Here is a 16,033-nt window from a genome sequence, read left to right on the forward strand (position 1 = left end):
CCTTTTTTACTGTGTATGGAAGAAGTAAATTGACTATATGCTGCTTTTATTTTAGTTTTGACAGTTTTTCTCAGATCCGAGAATTGATTTTGATAAAAAATCGACTCCATATCATACAGAGCGTGCTAAAATTACTATTATTTCCATTGTGCATAAAAGTAGTCAAAAGTACATTTTTTCCAATGAAACCCTCTGTATATTACTCAGTAAATTGAAAGATGGTGAAACATGCTTCAAGATGATATATCATGTCCCTATACCTAAATCGTCAAGTTTTCTCAATAAAGTCGCTTCTTCTAGAAACATTATTTTTTTTTTAGAATTTGGATTCAGGTAGCAGTGGAATTATCAAGCTTATAGCAGTTCGGTTACTTTTATAAGTAATTTACAAAAAGTTATCGACGATGTTTCGAATCATCTTCCAAAATGAATGCAAATATCGATTATTCAAACGAAGTTCTTATGAGATTATTTATTATACACATGAACAAAGTGATCAAATCATTGTCAAAACGTGTAAAAAATTCAACCAAATGTATCCTGAATTAACAGCAATGAACGAGAGGAAGTTTGTAAGGTTACAAAATAATTTCCTTAACTATGGCTCAAAGTTTCCAGGGAACAACTGTACCAAAAATCAGTCGTTTCTAGGTAAAAAGTAAGATTTTGTACATGTGAAAGTACAGACAATAACAGAATAGGATGATTCAAAATAACAAAATTGTAAACAAAATATCACATTTTCACAATAAATGCTGAAAATGTTGTTCATTACATTCTAAACACTTTAAAATGTTTTTTTTGTACGCGACTTGTGGTTGCTTTTTCAATTTCCTGGGGATCCATATCTTCAATACTCCGCACTATTCGCCGTCGCAATTCTTCTTTGGTAGGCACTGGAGTACTGTATACTCTTTATTTTAAAACACCCCATAAAAAAGTCAAGTGGCGTGAGATCGGGTAATCTCGGTGGCCAATCCCACGGCCCTGAACGCCTTAACCAACGATCGTCGAAGAGTTCGTCAAGTTTCCTGGAAACTTCCTGGGTGGAATGAGCTGGCGCTCCGTCCAGTTGAAACCACGAATTCCTATATTCCTCTAGGCAAATTTTCAAGAAAATCCGTTACAGTCGTCCTCAATACTTGGAGATATCTCTCTGCATTCAGTGTGTCTTTATAAATGAAAAAGCTAATTTTATTGTTCTTCAGAATACAGAAAACATTCAGGTCAAATTTTTCTTGAAAACCCATTTCTTTTGTAACATGAGGATTATGATCAGGCCAAAAATGTTTATTCCTTCTATTGAAAATACTATCCCTCGTAAATTTTGATTCGTCGCTCCAAATTATTTTTGACAAAAATTCCTGATCTTCCTGTGAATGAATCAAAAGGGATTCACAAAAATGCATTCTACGTTCGAAGTCTTCTGCTTTTAGAGCTTGAACTTTAGTGAATTTATACGGATGCATTCCGTGATTTTTCAAAATTCGTTGTACTGAAGCATGTGATACACCTAAATCTTTTTCTGTACTGCGAATGGAAGCTTCTGGAAATGCATAAAAATATGCCAAAACGTTAATAGTATTGTCCTCATTTGAAGTAACAGGTTTTGGTAATGTTGAAGGCGCTTTTAACATGGAGCCATAGTTAAGGAAATTATTTTGTAATCTTACAAACTTCCTCTCGTTCATTGGTAATAATTCAGGATACATTTGGTTGAATTTTCTACAAGTTCTGGCAATTATTTGATCACACTGTCCTTGTATGATAAATAATTTCATAAGAACTTCGTTTGAATAATCAATATTTGCATTCATTTTTGGCGATTTTTTGAAACAACGTCAATAACCATTTATCAATTACTTATAAAAGTCACCAAACTTTCATAAGCTTGATATTTCCACGGTTACCTAGAAAACAAATTCTTTCAAAATTATTTTTGTACAACTGTTATTGAAAATCTCTTTGATAGAAACACTTCAATCAGAACACCTACCAAAAAATCATTTAGAAAAGTTCACACATGCAGTTCGTGCTATTGGTAATATTAAATCTCTGTGAAGTTACTGACGATGACGAAGTAGTATTCAGTCCAACTGTAGAAAGTCCTTCATGACTAACCAATAATCCTCCTTAAAATAACGTGAGTTGGCGTATGTAGTTGTAACATATGCCTTGTAATCCAAAGATCGTGTGTTCAAATCCCATGGACCCTATAATTTTTTTTATCAGCAGTAACGTTATACAAAAAAATTTGTATGATACATTTGTTAAAAGTGATTTTATTTTGCTCGTGAGTTTGCTCCACTTGCTGACGCTCGTTTTGCAATAATCCCCACTCACAAAATAAAATGCCACTTTCAACACTTGTAGGTAAAACGTGAATAACTATTTTTCCATAAAAACGGCTTTATTAAGAACACTTGACGATTTACGTGTAGGGACATGTATATCATCTTGAAGCATTTTTCACCATCTTTCAATTTATCGAGTAATATACAGGGGGTTTCATTTCAAAAAATTAACTTTCGACTACTTTTATGCACAATGGAAATAATAGTAATTTTAGCACGCCCTGTATGATATGGAGTCGATTTCTTGGTGTTATTTGAATATTTCGAGTTTTTCCAAACTATCATCAAAATATCAACTTTTCATCAATTGAGAGTACTGATGTACTTAATTTCAATTAAGGCTATGTTTTGGACCATATTTAGCACAATTTATTTTTTATCTCGAAAACAGATAGAGATAGGTATAGGACATTATTAACAAAAAAGTATTGAAATACTAGAGCAATTCCAAAAATGTATTAATATACGGGGTGTTCCATTTAAAAAAATATAATTGCTAGGACTTTTTGATAGAAGTGGCAACGCCGCAATGCCGAAAATATTTTAGATCGATAGAGCAGGTAAGGAAATGTGAGAGGTGAAATTTTCAGAAAAATCATGCTTTGCGTTTTCCAGAAACGTCTAACCTACCATCGACCGTGAGTCACGCTGTATTTCTTATAGTTTTTATATGCTAATTCCTTTTTCTTGGTCATCGGCGTAGAGCAGTTTTGAATTGTTCATCATTTTAGTTAAATCATTGATGGAAATTAAGAACAAAAGTGGTCCTAAATTCGAACCTTGGGTCACTCCGGAACTGGGAGTATATGAAGCAGATTAAAAGACTTCATACTATACATACTGTTTTGTATCTGTTAAAGAAATCTGTCTAAATTATGAAGAAAAGAGAATTGAAACTTTCTATGTTTTTTACCACTTTTATTTGTAACTAACGTTACTGCAGTTTCGTTCTATAAGGACATTTTCAAACTTATACATGATAAAAAACATAGAATGTTTCAATTCTCTTTTCTTCATTATGATTTTCTACCACGTAGTATCCATCCATCAATTTATCTGTTTAAATCTGTTTTTCCGTTAACCACCTGTCGCCCCCTTACGAACGACAACCCTCAAAGATCGAAACTTGTGCGAGCTAAGGACTAACGAGGTCTTACCTTTTAACGTGTGATTCCTAACAAGTAGGTAATTTGATATGAGTTTTACCAAACTTGCTTAAAAAACAAATTCTGATAGACGCTTGAGAAGAATGAAGAAATTGATTTGATCAAAAGCTTTTTGCATGTCTATATAAATGACGTCAACCTGCAATTTCCTATCCAAAGCTCTATAGACACATTGCGAAAGACATGCACAAATTGTTTTCTATAAACACATGCTGATCATCTGATATGATATTTCGGATTGGACTGTAAATATTGGAGTATAATATTCTTTCAAATAATACAGAGAATCAGTGACAGTGACAGTGGAAGGAAGTAATATTTCACTGGAATAAAAATAAAATTTTTGTTTGTGAATGTCACCTATGACATAAGTGCCCATGTTTACTTGCTAGCTCTCAAACTAACTTAGAATTAGAATGAACGTAAACAAGTCGAAGATGACAGAGCTTTAAAATTACCCACTTCATTTCCTCTCACATTCTGCACTTACTGTCATTGAAGCCAGATACATATTGGTCCGCCTTTGCAATTCCTCCTTCTTCATACCTCTGAAGTTATTTCTCGGCAGAGACTTCCTCCTCATCTTCGGCAAATCTACGGTAACGCCGCCGTTCAAATTGAACTCGGAAACGCAGGATCTCATCATGATCACTATATTTTTTTCAAAAAAAAAATCATCCAAACCGAGCAGTCACCACCACTTGCGGCGAAATTGTAAAAAATGCGAAAAAATACATTCAACTGGCACGGTTTCGAGACACGGGGTAGGATAGCATCCGATCGACACGGAGTTTTTAGTCAATGTGCCAAAATCTATTCTGGTAGATATACCACGTACGAAAATTCTCACCGTGGGTATTTACGGCCGAGTAGAGCACGAAGAAATATTTATAAAGGTTAGATTCGGTACTGTAACGACTTCCTTTTCAGTGAAGAAATAAACACTCTCGAGATGGAATTAGCCCATGATTTGATCAAAATGAATGTTGAACGTATTCCACTATACGTTAGCTTTTTTTAGACTCTTCTAAATCTGAACTGGAATATATACTCACAATTCTTTTTGTATACATCAATTAAGGGGATGATTATTATTCATATACAGTGCATTTCATTCAAAACGAACCACCCTGAATAACTTTTGGTATAGTCGAAGTAACCGATATAGTAATTTTAAAGGTGTCGGCGAAGTCAAACGCCAAAAAACCAATACAAAGGAATTATGCCGCAACGAATTAGTCCACGTGGACTGAAGAATTGGCGGTTCGTATTGGATAATTTTTACTAACCGAGTTTTGTGATTGGCTGAAGAGTCATAAAATTAAATTTGAAGTTATGTTACGGTGACCAACAGAATGTAGCGATGAGTCCCGCCGTTGTGTCGTCAATGTCCAGTTCAGGAACTGATCGCGATTTGAGTGTTGAAATTCGATATTGGTGAAAATTTTTGTTATTTGTTTAAAATGTGGCGTCCTTGGACAAGTACTAATAGTAATAACGAGTGTGACAACAACGCAGACTTTTTCCTGTGTAGTGATTCCAACAGCGCTGATGAACAATGCGAAAAAGAGATACCAGTGAATGAGATTCGGACGCATTTGAATATTGAAACACAGATAGTGTGTTTCAATGTATATAAGAATCTACATATCAAGTTTGGTTTCGAGGGAAAAATTATTACAAGCAACATCAGATTTGACCGAAATTCCTTTCTCAACTGTACGTAAAATAGTTAAAAAACAAACCTTATGAACGCAAGACGCGATTTGATGCGGGATTACCAAAACCTTTAGATGTTCATCTAATAAAATCATTAAAAAAACAATATACGACTGTTACAAAAGCAATGAGATTCCTACAATTGAAATCATAAGGAAGAAATTGAATACTTCCGGCAATAACGTGAGCTGCTGTAACAAAACTCTTCAGAATTGGATAAAGAAACTAGGATTTAGATTTAAAATAATAAACAAACGTCAAGCAGTTATGGAAAGTAGAAGAATAGTGGATTTGCATAACAAATACTTAGAACAAATAACTAAATATAGACAAGAACAACGGCAAATTTTCTATTTGGACGAAACTTGGTATGACACTCACGACACAGTTACGAAAGGGTGGACTGATGGTTCGAGAATGTGTACGCCTAACATGTCTGCAAACAAAGGATCGCGACTAATCATTGTGCATTGCGGAGGAAGTAAAGGATGGGTTCCGAATTATTTGAAATTATGTGGAAAAAAACTTGAGAACTGCTATGTTAACTATCATAAGAACATGGAAGCTAATATTTTGAGGAATGGTTTGAAAACACATTGATCCCAAATTTGGATGCGAATAGTGTAATAGTTCTTAACAAGGCTTCCTATCATTCGCGACAGCTCATTAAAGTACCGAATAAAAATTCGAGGAAAGAGAAATACAAAGTTTTTTAATGGATAACAATTTGTATTTTGAAGATAACTATACAAAAAATCAACTACCTGAAGTTTTACAGACAAAAACATTTGAAAAAGTGTATGCCCTTGAGAGTATTGCTGAAAAGTATGGACACACCATATTGAGACTTCCCCCCTATGTTTGTGTTTTCAAACCCATTGAGTTGATTTGGGGAAAATTGAAACAAAGCATCAGGCGTAAAAATAATTTTCCAAAATTTGATAAGAAGGTGATAGAGCTAGTTAAAGAAGAAGTATCTAATATTACCGAAGAAGACTGGCAGAAAAGGATTAAAAAAGTAGTTTTAGTTGAAAAAGACTATATGGAGATTGGACACTTCCATATCAATGGTGGAAATAAATTCATTATTGATTTAAATGACGACAGTGATAGTGAAACGGAAAATATAGAAAAGGAATTATCAGAAGCTATCGAAGAAAGTTAGTGAAGTGTTTTTTAAGCGATCGATTGTATATATATATATATATGTGAGTAAGTAGTTAGGTTAGGTTAGGTTAGGTCACAAGTGAGTGGGTCTCACTTGTGACCTCCACCCTCCACCGCAAGGGTTTATTGTGGTTCACACCTATTCAAGTGCGAGTAAGTAGTATTCAGAAGTATTTTCAATCATCACCCTGTTATTTGAATCCTTACTTTCTCACTTATCTATATAAACGATATATATATATATATATATATATATATATATATCAAAGTGGGTCAAAGGGTCAAAGTGTGTCGCCCTGTAGACTATGGTTGACATGCACTGTATAGAGGCGATGGCTTGACTCCTTTCGAAGATGTCACCTACAAAATCGATATTGGACTTATTCTATGAATATCGAAGATATTCATTCTCTAATAGTGACTATTAGAGAAGTTTTTGTCGGTTGGCTCATGTCATATAATTTTTTCGTAAATTTTGGGCATGAAGCGTGTGGCAGCGAAGTTAGTTCCGAAATTGTTGAATTTTCCCCAAAAAAACGTCGCATGAGCATCGGTCAGGAATTGTTGTATGAAGTTAACGGTGATCCAGATTTACTGAGAAGGGTCATAACTGTTGATGAATCATGGATATATGTTTATGACATCGAAACCGAAGTCCAATCATCCCAATGGAAGAGCCCAGAAGAGCCAAGACCAAAAAAACCACGCCAAGTTCAATCAAATGTCACTTTTGATCACTGTTTTTTTTGATCATCGTTGCGTAATACATCAGGAGTTCTTGCCATATGGTCGTGGTCAATAAGGAGTATTATCTTGAAATTATGTACCGCAATACGAAGAAAACGTTTTTAAAAACAACACCGTAATCATGCCTCAGCCACCGTATTTGCCATATTCGCCCCCTGCGATTTTTTCCTGTTCCCAAGGTTGAAGAATGACATAACAGAATGTGTATATCAGAACTACTTCGAGGTTTAGAAAACACGCTGACACAAGGGTATTATATCTGAGGGAGACAACTTTGAAGGAGACAAAATTGAAACTAACACACAAACTACACCGGAAACGATTTGATCTCCATTAACTTTATTTTCAAAAATATCACGATGTTCAAATAGAGAGGGTTATATTTTTAGGAGTGACACATTTTTTGGGAAAGAAAGTTTTTGGCTTTCTTCTACTCCATCTTGATACAAAAAATGTGGGAATCTTCCGAAGAAAGGAAGAAAGTAATCAATTTTAAAATAAGTAACTCTATACATGGATGTGTAGATCATGCAAAGAAGTAACTTTCTGATACAAACACGACGTGTTTCGGTATCACAGTATCGTTTTCGTAAAGAATTAACATGTGTTATTAACTATCCCCAGTATGTCACAGTTCATTACAATTAAGAATATTTTTTCAATCATTCAGGTATAATGAAAACATTTCAAACGGTTATCCAATGATTCGGAAATAAATTCACTACAGATAAGTGTAGAATATAAAAAAGGCATTCTTCCAAGTATTTTCAGTAGTCTCAATATCTTTATTAAATATTTTTCCGATGGAGTATTTTATGAAAGGTCCTCAAATACATCGTGCATTGGAATTAATTTGTGTCGAGTCCTTTATCCGCTAATCCAATAATATCGACCGCCGTGTTGGTCGGTGGTTCAAACCCCAGGCTGAACGATAGATTTTCACTTGCTATCGTCTAAACTCTAACCGGTGTTAATCCTTAGCTCGAACAAGTTTCGACTTTTGAGGGTTGTCATTCGTAGGGTTGTATTCGAAAAAATAGATTTTAAACAGTTTTTTTTTAAACAGGTTGGCAAAATTTTTGAGTAAAGCAGGTTTAACAAAAAGATTCAAGACTTTAGCAGACTAGCAGAAACAGCAAAACATTATTATAAGCTTAATCCCCAAGATTTAGAAACACCCTATATAATTAACTGCCCCAGAAAAATCTAATCGACCTATTTTGAATTTATTTATTTACGGCCATCTCAACGGTTTATAAAATATTTCGTAAACTCGCGCTGAACTCAATAAGCACACGTTGACTGATTCGCATCAAAAATGTTGAAACGCCCACTTGCGAAACTGTTTATCCAAGAAGATAATTTACAAACGTGTATAGAAATGTATACAGCATAAGTACACAAATTGAAATTAATATAGACGTTCTGTAGGAAATTGGCAGGATACTGAACAACGGAATGAGGAGGAGCAAGCTGAAAAACCGAAAATCATTGGTCACTATAGGAGACTGCAAAAAAAATCTTTCAAGCTAGCTTCGATAATAGAAATTTATCGCCTCCACGTGTTAGGAATCGCACGATGAAAAGTAAGACCTCGTTGATCCTTAGGTAGCACAAGTTTCAACATCTCAAGATTGTCGCTAACGAATGATGTGAAATGGTGAAATGCTGGGTTATTTTTTACAGTGGGGACCAATAAAATCAGGAACCCACCTGTGAAATTTTGATTTATTAACCGATTTCAACCATGTTTCAATTGCCACGAGACCAAATTTTACACGAAGATAATATAGTTTTAAAGATCTAAGCATACATGGAGAATTGTTATTAGCTACTTTTTTATTAAAAAACTACTACGCCATTGGATGCATATTACCTTCAAATAGCTATTACTGAAATTTTCGAAAATTAGATTTTTAAGACAGATGCAATAAACCAAAAAAGTCACGAAAGAACACCTTGTATCAACAGGTAGTTATGTATTATCTAAGTTACTACAACAAGTACCGAATGAACTGCTGTACTAGCTGTGAGAACAGTGAAAATGAAAAAGTCACAGACGTGTTTACATTCTAAATTTTGTTTTCGTTTCCACATTATCCCCCAAAAGAAACCATTCGAAGTAGACTTTCCTTTCAACTGATTTTTGTTCTCTATTTTTTAATAGTGATTTCAATAATAATAATAACAATACGGGTCTTTACGGGTCGACGTAAAGACCCGAAAAATGATGCATCTCTATAGGAGTTTGCATCCCAAATCGTCTGTTCCACGGTTGTACTTCCCCCGAAAACAGGGAGGCCGTGGACTTTTGAGTTTGGAGTGTCTACATGACAGAATGGAGCTGGATACAACCTGTAAAGTCGTCAGGAGTTCGGATCCCCTTCTCTGCATGGTCCGTGACCATGAGAGAGCAGGAATTGGAGCACTTCTCTTTAGGGCAGCTGCCCGAGCAGCTGATGAACTCGGTATAGTTTTCGACACTGAACGAGGTGACCACAACTCTGTCACCGAGTTGGACCTGTTCAGCAAAAAGCTCAGATAAAAGCCGCAGAGATCACCCTACTTCTGCGGAAACACAAGGATAAGCCAATGCATGGGATCTTCTCCAATAACATTGAAGACCTTGGCTTATCAAAGCGCCTGACCTTCGTTTTTCTCAGGTCGAGTGGGCTGAAGTAGGAAACTGAGGGGTTTATCTTGGCTTGCCAGGATGGTGTTTTTCAACACCTTAGTCTACCGCAGTCGCGTGAAATCTTACCCGGACAGATACAGAAGGCTGTCATTCTTGGCTCACTGCGCTTGCTCAGAGCACATGATTCTCGGACCCGCTGGTGCGCCCTCCCGAATGTATCGGGGGACTAGCGTATACTACGGGTAAAAATAATAATAATAATAATAACAATAATAATGTTTATTTACTAATTTCAGAAAACAGATTTGATCATTCCTTGAGAATCAGTTAATTCGTACACAAACAAGAAACCGCATGAAATCTCGTAGTTGTGCAAGGGGTTAATGTTCTTAGACCGTTTCAAAAGTATAGGCAATGATAGTGTTAATGAACGACGTTGGTTTGCGAAATTTCGTTCCAAAGATTTTAGCTTCGAATATGAGAAACGAAGTGATCGACCTACAGTAATCCAGGACTAACCCATCAGAAACAATGCGTGGGATAGCAGAAGAACGTATTAGAACGGTCAAAAAGCTCTAAAAGTGGGTTCCTCTCGATTTAAACGATCGACATAAATTGTCGCTTCGAGGTCTGTTTTACTTTGCTTTTGAGCAACCAAAACGATACTTTTTTAGATCGAATCGTCACGTGTGATGAAAAGTGGATCCTCTACGATAACAGGAGACGTTCAGGACAGTGGTTGAACACCGATGAGCCACCCAGACACTTCCCAAAGACGAAAATCCACATAAACGACCATGGTTACTGAATGGTGGTTAGCGGCTGGTGTAATTCACTATAACTTTGTGCAACCGGGTCAAACCATCACAGCAGAGTCCTTTCGTTAGGAATTCGACGAAATGTAGCAAGAATTGGATCAGTTGCAACTGGCAATAGTCAACAGAAGAGGCCCGATCCTCCACGACAACGCCCGTGCGCACGTTTCATAAATTACCGTCCGAAAACCTATCGAATTGAGCGTCAAAGTTCTGCTTCACCCACCATACTTCCCAGATCTCTCGCCAACCGACTACCATCTTTTTAAGCACTACGATTTCTCTGTCCAATATTATGTTTGATGCATTTAGTATTTGTTTGAAGTATGATAGGTGTGATCTAGCGAATCCAAAAGACATATTTATACTCAAAGATAATATACATCATGATATTATGAAAACAAAATTGTATATAATTTTTTTTGTTCCATAGTTTTCTAGTTTTGTAAATTGTTTTCAAAAAATACTTCTGAATTCAGAGCAGAGTACAAGACCATCAAATAATGCGTTTCCAGTATGTGAATACTTATTTTCGACATATTCAGAAAATTAATGATCAAATAAAAAATCAAATAATATTGATATATTTTTTATTATAATGCTTCAATGTACGTACATAAGTTAACAATGAAATAACTGTCTCCTAACTTTTTCAAAATTAATAATTATTAAAATATATTTTAGGTAACCGCCATTTTCATCTTCCACTGTGTATAATATAATATTGATATATTTTTTATTATGATGCTTCAATGTACGTACATAAGTTAACAATGAAATAACTGTCTCCTAACTTTTTCAAAATTAATAATTATCAAAATATATTTTAGGTAACCGCCATGTTCATGGTCCACAATGTATACTGCTGATAGCATCCAATATTAGGTCGGTTTTTATTATTAAAAATCTTTCCACGTTTCGACTCTGCTATCAATAAAACGTTTCAAGAATGTGTATCATGTGGGTTGCTAAGATGACATTCTTCGTCATCAGATGAGAGATAGAACATCGCCTTTCTCTAGTCCTCAAAACTCTCTAGAAGAATTCTGAGGTTACTCATAACAACTTGTAGGTATCTATACTAATTCAACGACTTCAAAAAAAATGAATCTTCAACTGTAAAGGTATTTTCGAAAATACTTTGATCCTTCTTTAAAACCTTTTGACCTAATTGTATTTTATTTTTGAACTCTCATACATCACTGAAATTGCGTATCTACTTGACACTTGAATCAATCGGGAACTAGTCTTATTTTAAAATTCAGCCATGTGTATGTAGTATGTCTGGACATTTCATACGTACTTGTAAAACCACATATGTTTTCAATACTTAGCACTGATAAAAATAATTGAGGTATGAAACTACATGATAAATATAAACTGCTGTCTAACACACCTAATATCTTGCTAAGTGCAGGCAGTACATCGAAGAAACACATTTGAATTTTTTAAACAAAATACACAATTAAAATATTCCAGAGATAATTAATTACATATTCTTCACGGCTAAAACGGTGCGTGCGTAGGTTCATGAAATGTAGCCATTCAATACTTTCATAATCGATTAATATTCCCACATCCCACCACAATTCGTAATCATTTGTTTTTTAACTGCTTTACAAATAAAATTGTACAGAAAAGTACCCCCTTCTCTAGAATGCATAAACAATGTGCATCTTTAAAGGGCGTGTCCATATGAACCAATGCCCCGTAACGTAATATGAACGTGTTCCGTTCGTTGCGAGATGATATGGTTTGTTTCCGGACGCATTTTTGGTTTTGGCCGTGAAAATTACTCCGTAACGATACAACACCCCATGCAACATGCATGGGGTAACAGTACTCCATCTCCACTAGGTGTAACGTAACCGCGTAACGTGTTCGCGGTGAGGTAACCGAATGCGGTTACGATAAAACACCCCCCAAGCAACAAGCAGAGCTAAATGATTTTCATACAGTAGCACGGCAACCTGTTGGCATGTGTAACGTAACAGTCCTTTGAAGCGACGGCTAAACACTGACAACCGATGGTTCGGCTTGTAACGGTTACGCGTGTCAATATATGATTATGGATAACATACAAGAGTTATCGCTCTCCAGTAGCAGTAATGTAACGTGTCCACGGTTACGTTACGGGCGATTTGTTTTTTGGAAGTATCAATTATGCCGTAACATAACTATACAGCACCGCATGCAATAGGCAAAAATACACGATACCTGTATAGTAATCCCAAGTCAATATGTTGTCGTGCGTAACGTAACAGTCCTTCGAAGATTCGGCTGAACATCGACAACATGTGATTCGGCTTGTAACGGTTACGTGCGTCATAGTGATTAAAATAACATACACCAGTACTCTGTCTCCACTAGCCGTAACGTAAGGTTTTCGCGGTTACGTTATCCTTTTTTTTTAAGAAAAAGCTTGAATCCCCACCATTTCAAAAGGTGGAGATTCCTCAAACGTCTTTCGATGTCTGGTGTGTATATAAAAAAGATCCACATCTTCAAGAGAATTATAAGTATATGCGGAGGTGCATTCTAATGTTAGTTAAATAAAAATTCAAAAAATCGTAACTCACGTTCCAAGCAGTGGAAATCAATTCAGTCTTATCCTTTTCAGCTTCCACCTCGGAATCAGACGATATCGAGGCTTCGTCGCCGCTTTCAATTGTTGGCAATGGCTGTTCCGTGTCGCTGTCATCGTCGATTTTTTCTGGAACTATCTCTGCAGCAGCTGCAGCTACTTGCTGTTTCTCTACCTGCTCCTGAGCAGCAGTGAATTCAGCTTGCTCTCTGAACAAAGATCCGAATTTTTCGAAAAATCCACCGTCCACCTGCTGAAGTCTGTAAATGAAAGTTGTAATTAATAAGAAAATCAGATCCGATTTTTGTAATTTTTATCAAAAATAAAGATTGAACTCCAGTGTTTTCCATTACATTCTTCCTCCCAAAGCAACTAGATAAAACCGGAGCTCAGAAATGGTCTATTTCGAAGCTAGTCTTCACAATGGAATGCCGTGTAGGGACTCTTTTATTATTTCTCTCAAGCAATGTTTATGAACTAACGTGTGAGACTCTTATTTATCTAAATTATATTAAACAAGCAAGGTTTCTGTCGATTCCATAGATGGCGTGAGTAACGGGAGTTTCCTTGCTTTACTTACAATGAGGTTTGTCTTTTAAGGATAACCGAGTTCAACAATGCATTCGTGGTTCAGCCCATTATCAGTGTTGGATCACGAATGTTCTTGGGTTCTGATGGTTGATTTCTTCCTATAAATTGATTCAGATCTTTCCTAATTTAAAGCTTATACATTTTGAATGTTATTTGGAACACTTTCCAAAATGAAAGAAACAAAATGAAATACAAAAGTTTATTTCTCCAGCTCTAGCATCTTCGAAAACTTTTATTATTATTCTGGAACATATTTTAGGAACTTCATATGGGCTTTGAATCATGAGAGATACATTCATTTGCACTACGAGGACAATGCCAACTCATTTTATCAAAACATACCTAACGCCTCTTTTCTATTACTGATTGACTCCCGATGAAAATTTGGGTTTTTGGAAGTTGTACAAAGTCAAAAAACCTCATTGGAAATATTAACGGTTATTGATATCAATTAATGATTATTTTCGAATGAGCTGTGTGGTACATGAAGAGAGTAAGTGTTACTTCCTTTCGAGTGACTATCAGGGCTGTAATAAAAACTTTATAGTTAATTTGATGATCATCAAATTACCAAAACCCTCGAGAATATGGGTTGAGAGTACCCCAAATTTGACGATGCCCTATATAAAAATTCTGTGATCATATATTCTGACATTATAATGAAAGTTCCATTGGCAAAATTTAAATATGTTTTCAATAAAAACCGAAAGAGCCAGAGTAGATTATTCGGTATCGTTTAGTAATACACAAAATAAGTAACTTTGTCACAATTTAATGTTCTCTCTTTCTTTCACCTTCACGGGATCACCAAGAATAGATTCGAATTTGAAGAGTCCTATATATTCCTGTGGTCTCAACTATCTATTCTTTGAATATTACTGAAGTGTTTTCACAACACCAAATCGTTATTTTCAACACCTCGACAAGTGTTTCGATCACCAAGTGATCATCTTCAAGAGGAAGATTAAACACGTGTCGAGGTGTTAAAAATAAAGATTTGGTGTTATCAATTTCTATTTTGTTCCCTTCAAAGTAGTCCCCCTCAGATATAATACACTTGTGCCAGCGTTTCTTACCATCCTCGAAGCAGTTCTGATATGCACTTTTTGGTTATGTCCTTAAGCCTCAGTGATTCGTTTTTTATCTCCTTATTCGTCGCAAAACGCCGTCCTTTCAATCCTTCATGCGTCTCTTCAAATTTGGGTACACGAAAAGGTCTCAGAGAGGCAAATATGGTGAATACTATGGCCGAGGCATGAATAGGGTGTTTTTAGCCAAAAAATCACGAACAAGCTACTATGCTTGTTCGTGATTGCAGTGCATTATAGTAATGCAAAAGCCATGAATTGTTTTTTCACAATACCTAAGCCCAAAATTTACGAAAATATTGCATGGCATAAGCCAACCGATATGCCATCTTCAGCAACTTCTCTAATAGTGATTCGACGATTCTCCATAATAATTTTCTTCACTTTCTCAACATTTTCATCGGATGTTGATGTGCTGGGGAGTCCAGGGCGAGTGTCGTCATTCACATCTCCGCTTGTATAGATATTTTGCATTTTCAAATACGCAAAAATGCATTCAAAAATAACGCGGTAACAAAGTATTTCATCATTAGGAATTTGGAAGACTACGTTTTAAAAATGTAATGATATCGAATTTGGAAGCAGAGAAAGGCCAGAAAAATAAAAACTTCAAGACTATAAGTACTTTCAGAAATTACGTTTTATTTTGCCGTAAGAAAAATTATTGCTTCGCCATGTGAAAACCTAGGACAAAAGCAATATCGCCCAGCTTGTTTCTTCTCAGGGTTCACAGAAATAGGCTAAAAAACTTCATTTTTGGAATAGATAAGCGAAAATAGTCAAAATTTTTAAATTTAAAGACTACCACTCGACCACAATGTCACCAACATATCTTGGAGTGATTCTACACCCTTGTTTGGGGGATAAAAGTGTAACAGATCGTCACTTTTTAATAAACATTGACGATTCCCTATGTTTTCCCAAATATTAACGCGGGAGCTAATTCGTTTGGCCACCCTGTATAATCACATCAGAAAACTTGAGAACAATCACTGACATATAATATGATTTTCTTATTAATCAGTGGGCTATGCTTGAAGACTGGCAATAAACAAATCTAAAGAAATGAACTCCCAAACGTTCAAGCCAGTCTCGATATACCTAACTATACAGTAGGTATATCGTTCATTTCTTTAGATTTGTTTATTGCCAGTCTTCAAGCATAGC

At 35.6% G+C, this 16,033-nt stretch overlaps 2 protein-coding genes across 6 annotated transcripts in view; one reads left to right on the forward strand and one right to left on the reverse strand.

Annotated features, from left to right (window-relative positions):
* The window catches only part of LOC111511484 (uncharacterized), an 86,505-nt gene extending 73,092 nt beyond the window's left edge, over positions 1-13,413 (forward strand). Inside the window, exon 9 of the mRNA XM_074174371.1 lies at positions 13,224-13,413. The gene's annotated coding sequence lies outside the window, so the exon portion shown is untranslated. The remainder of the gene's footprint in view (positions 1-13,223) is intronic.
* The window catches only part of stac (C2 and C2B_Munc13-like domain-containing protein staccato), a 137,811-nt gene that overhangs the window by 48,107 nt on the left and 73,671 nt on the right, over positions 1-16,033 (reverse strand). For 4 of the 5 annotated variants that reach the window (XM_074174363.1, XM_074174366.1, XM_074174365.1 and 1 more), the window contains one exon: positions 13,183-13,447. In XM_074174363.1, the coding sequence (XP_074030464.1) occupies positions 13,183-13,447 (265 nt within the window). Of the gene's footprint in view, positions 1-4,010; positions 4,306-13,182; positions 13,448-16,033 lie in introns of those variants that run through there. The other variant, XM_074174367.1, reaches the window with a different exon arrangement.

This window comes from Leptinotarsa decemlineata, unplaced genomic scaffold (assembly GCF_025532065.1).
Source record: "Leptinotarsa decemlineata unplaced genomic scaffold, Ldec_3_MD MMD2_tig00000576_RagTag_RagTag, whole genome shotgun sequence".
NCBI lineage: Eukaryota > Metazoa > Arthropoda > Insecta > Coleoptera > Chrysomelidae > Leptinotarsa > Leptinotarsa decemlineata.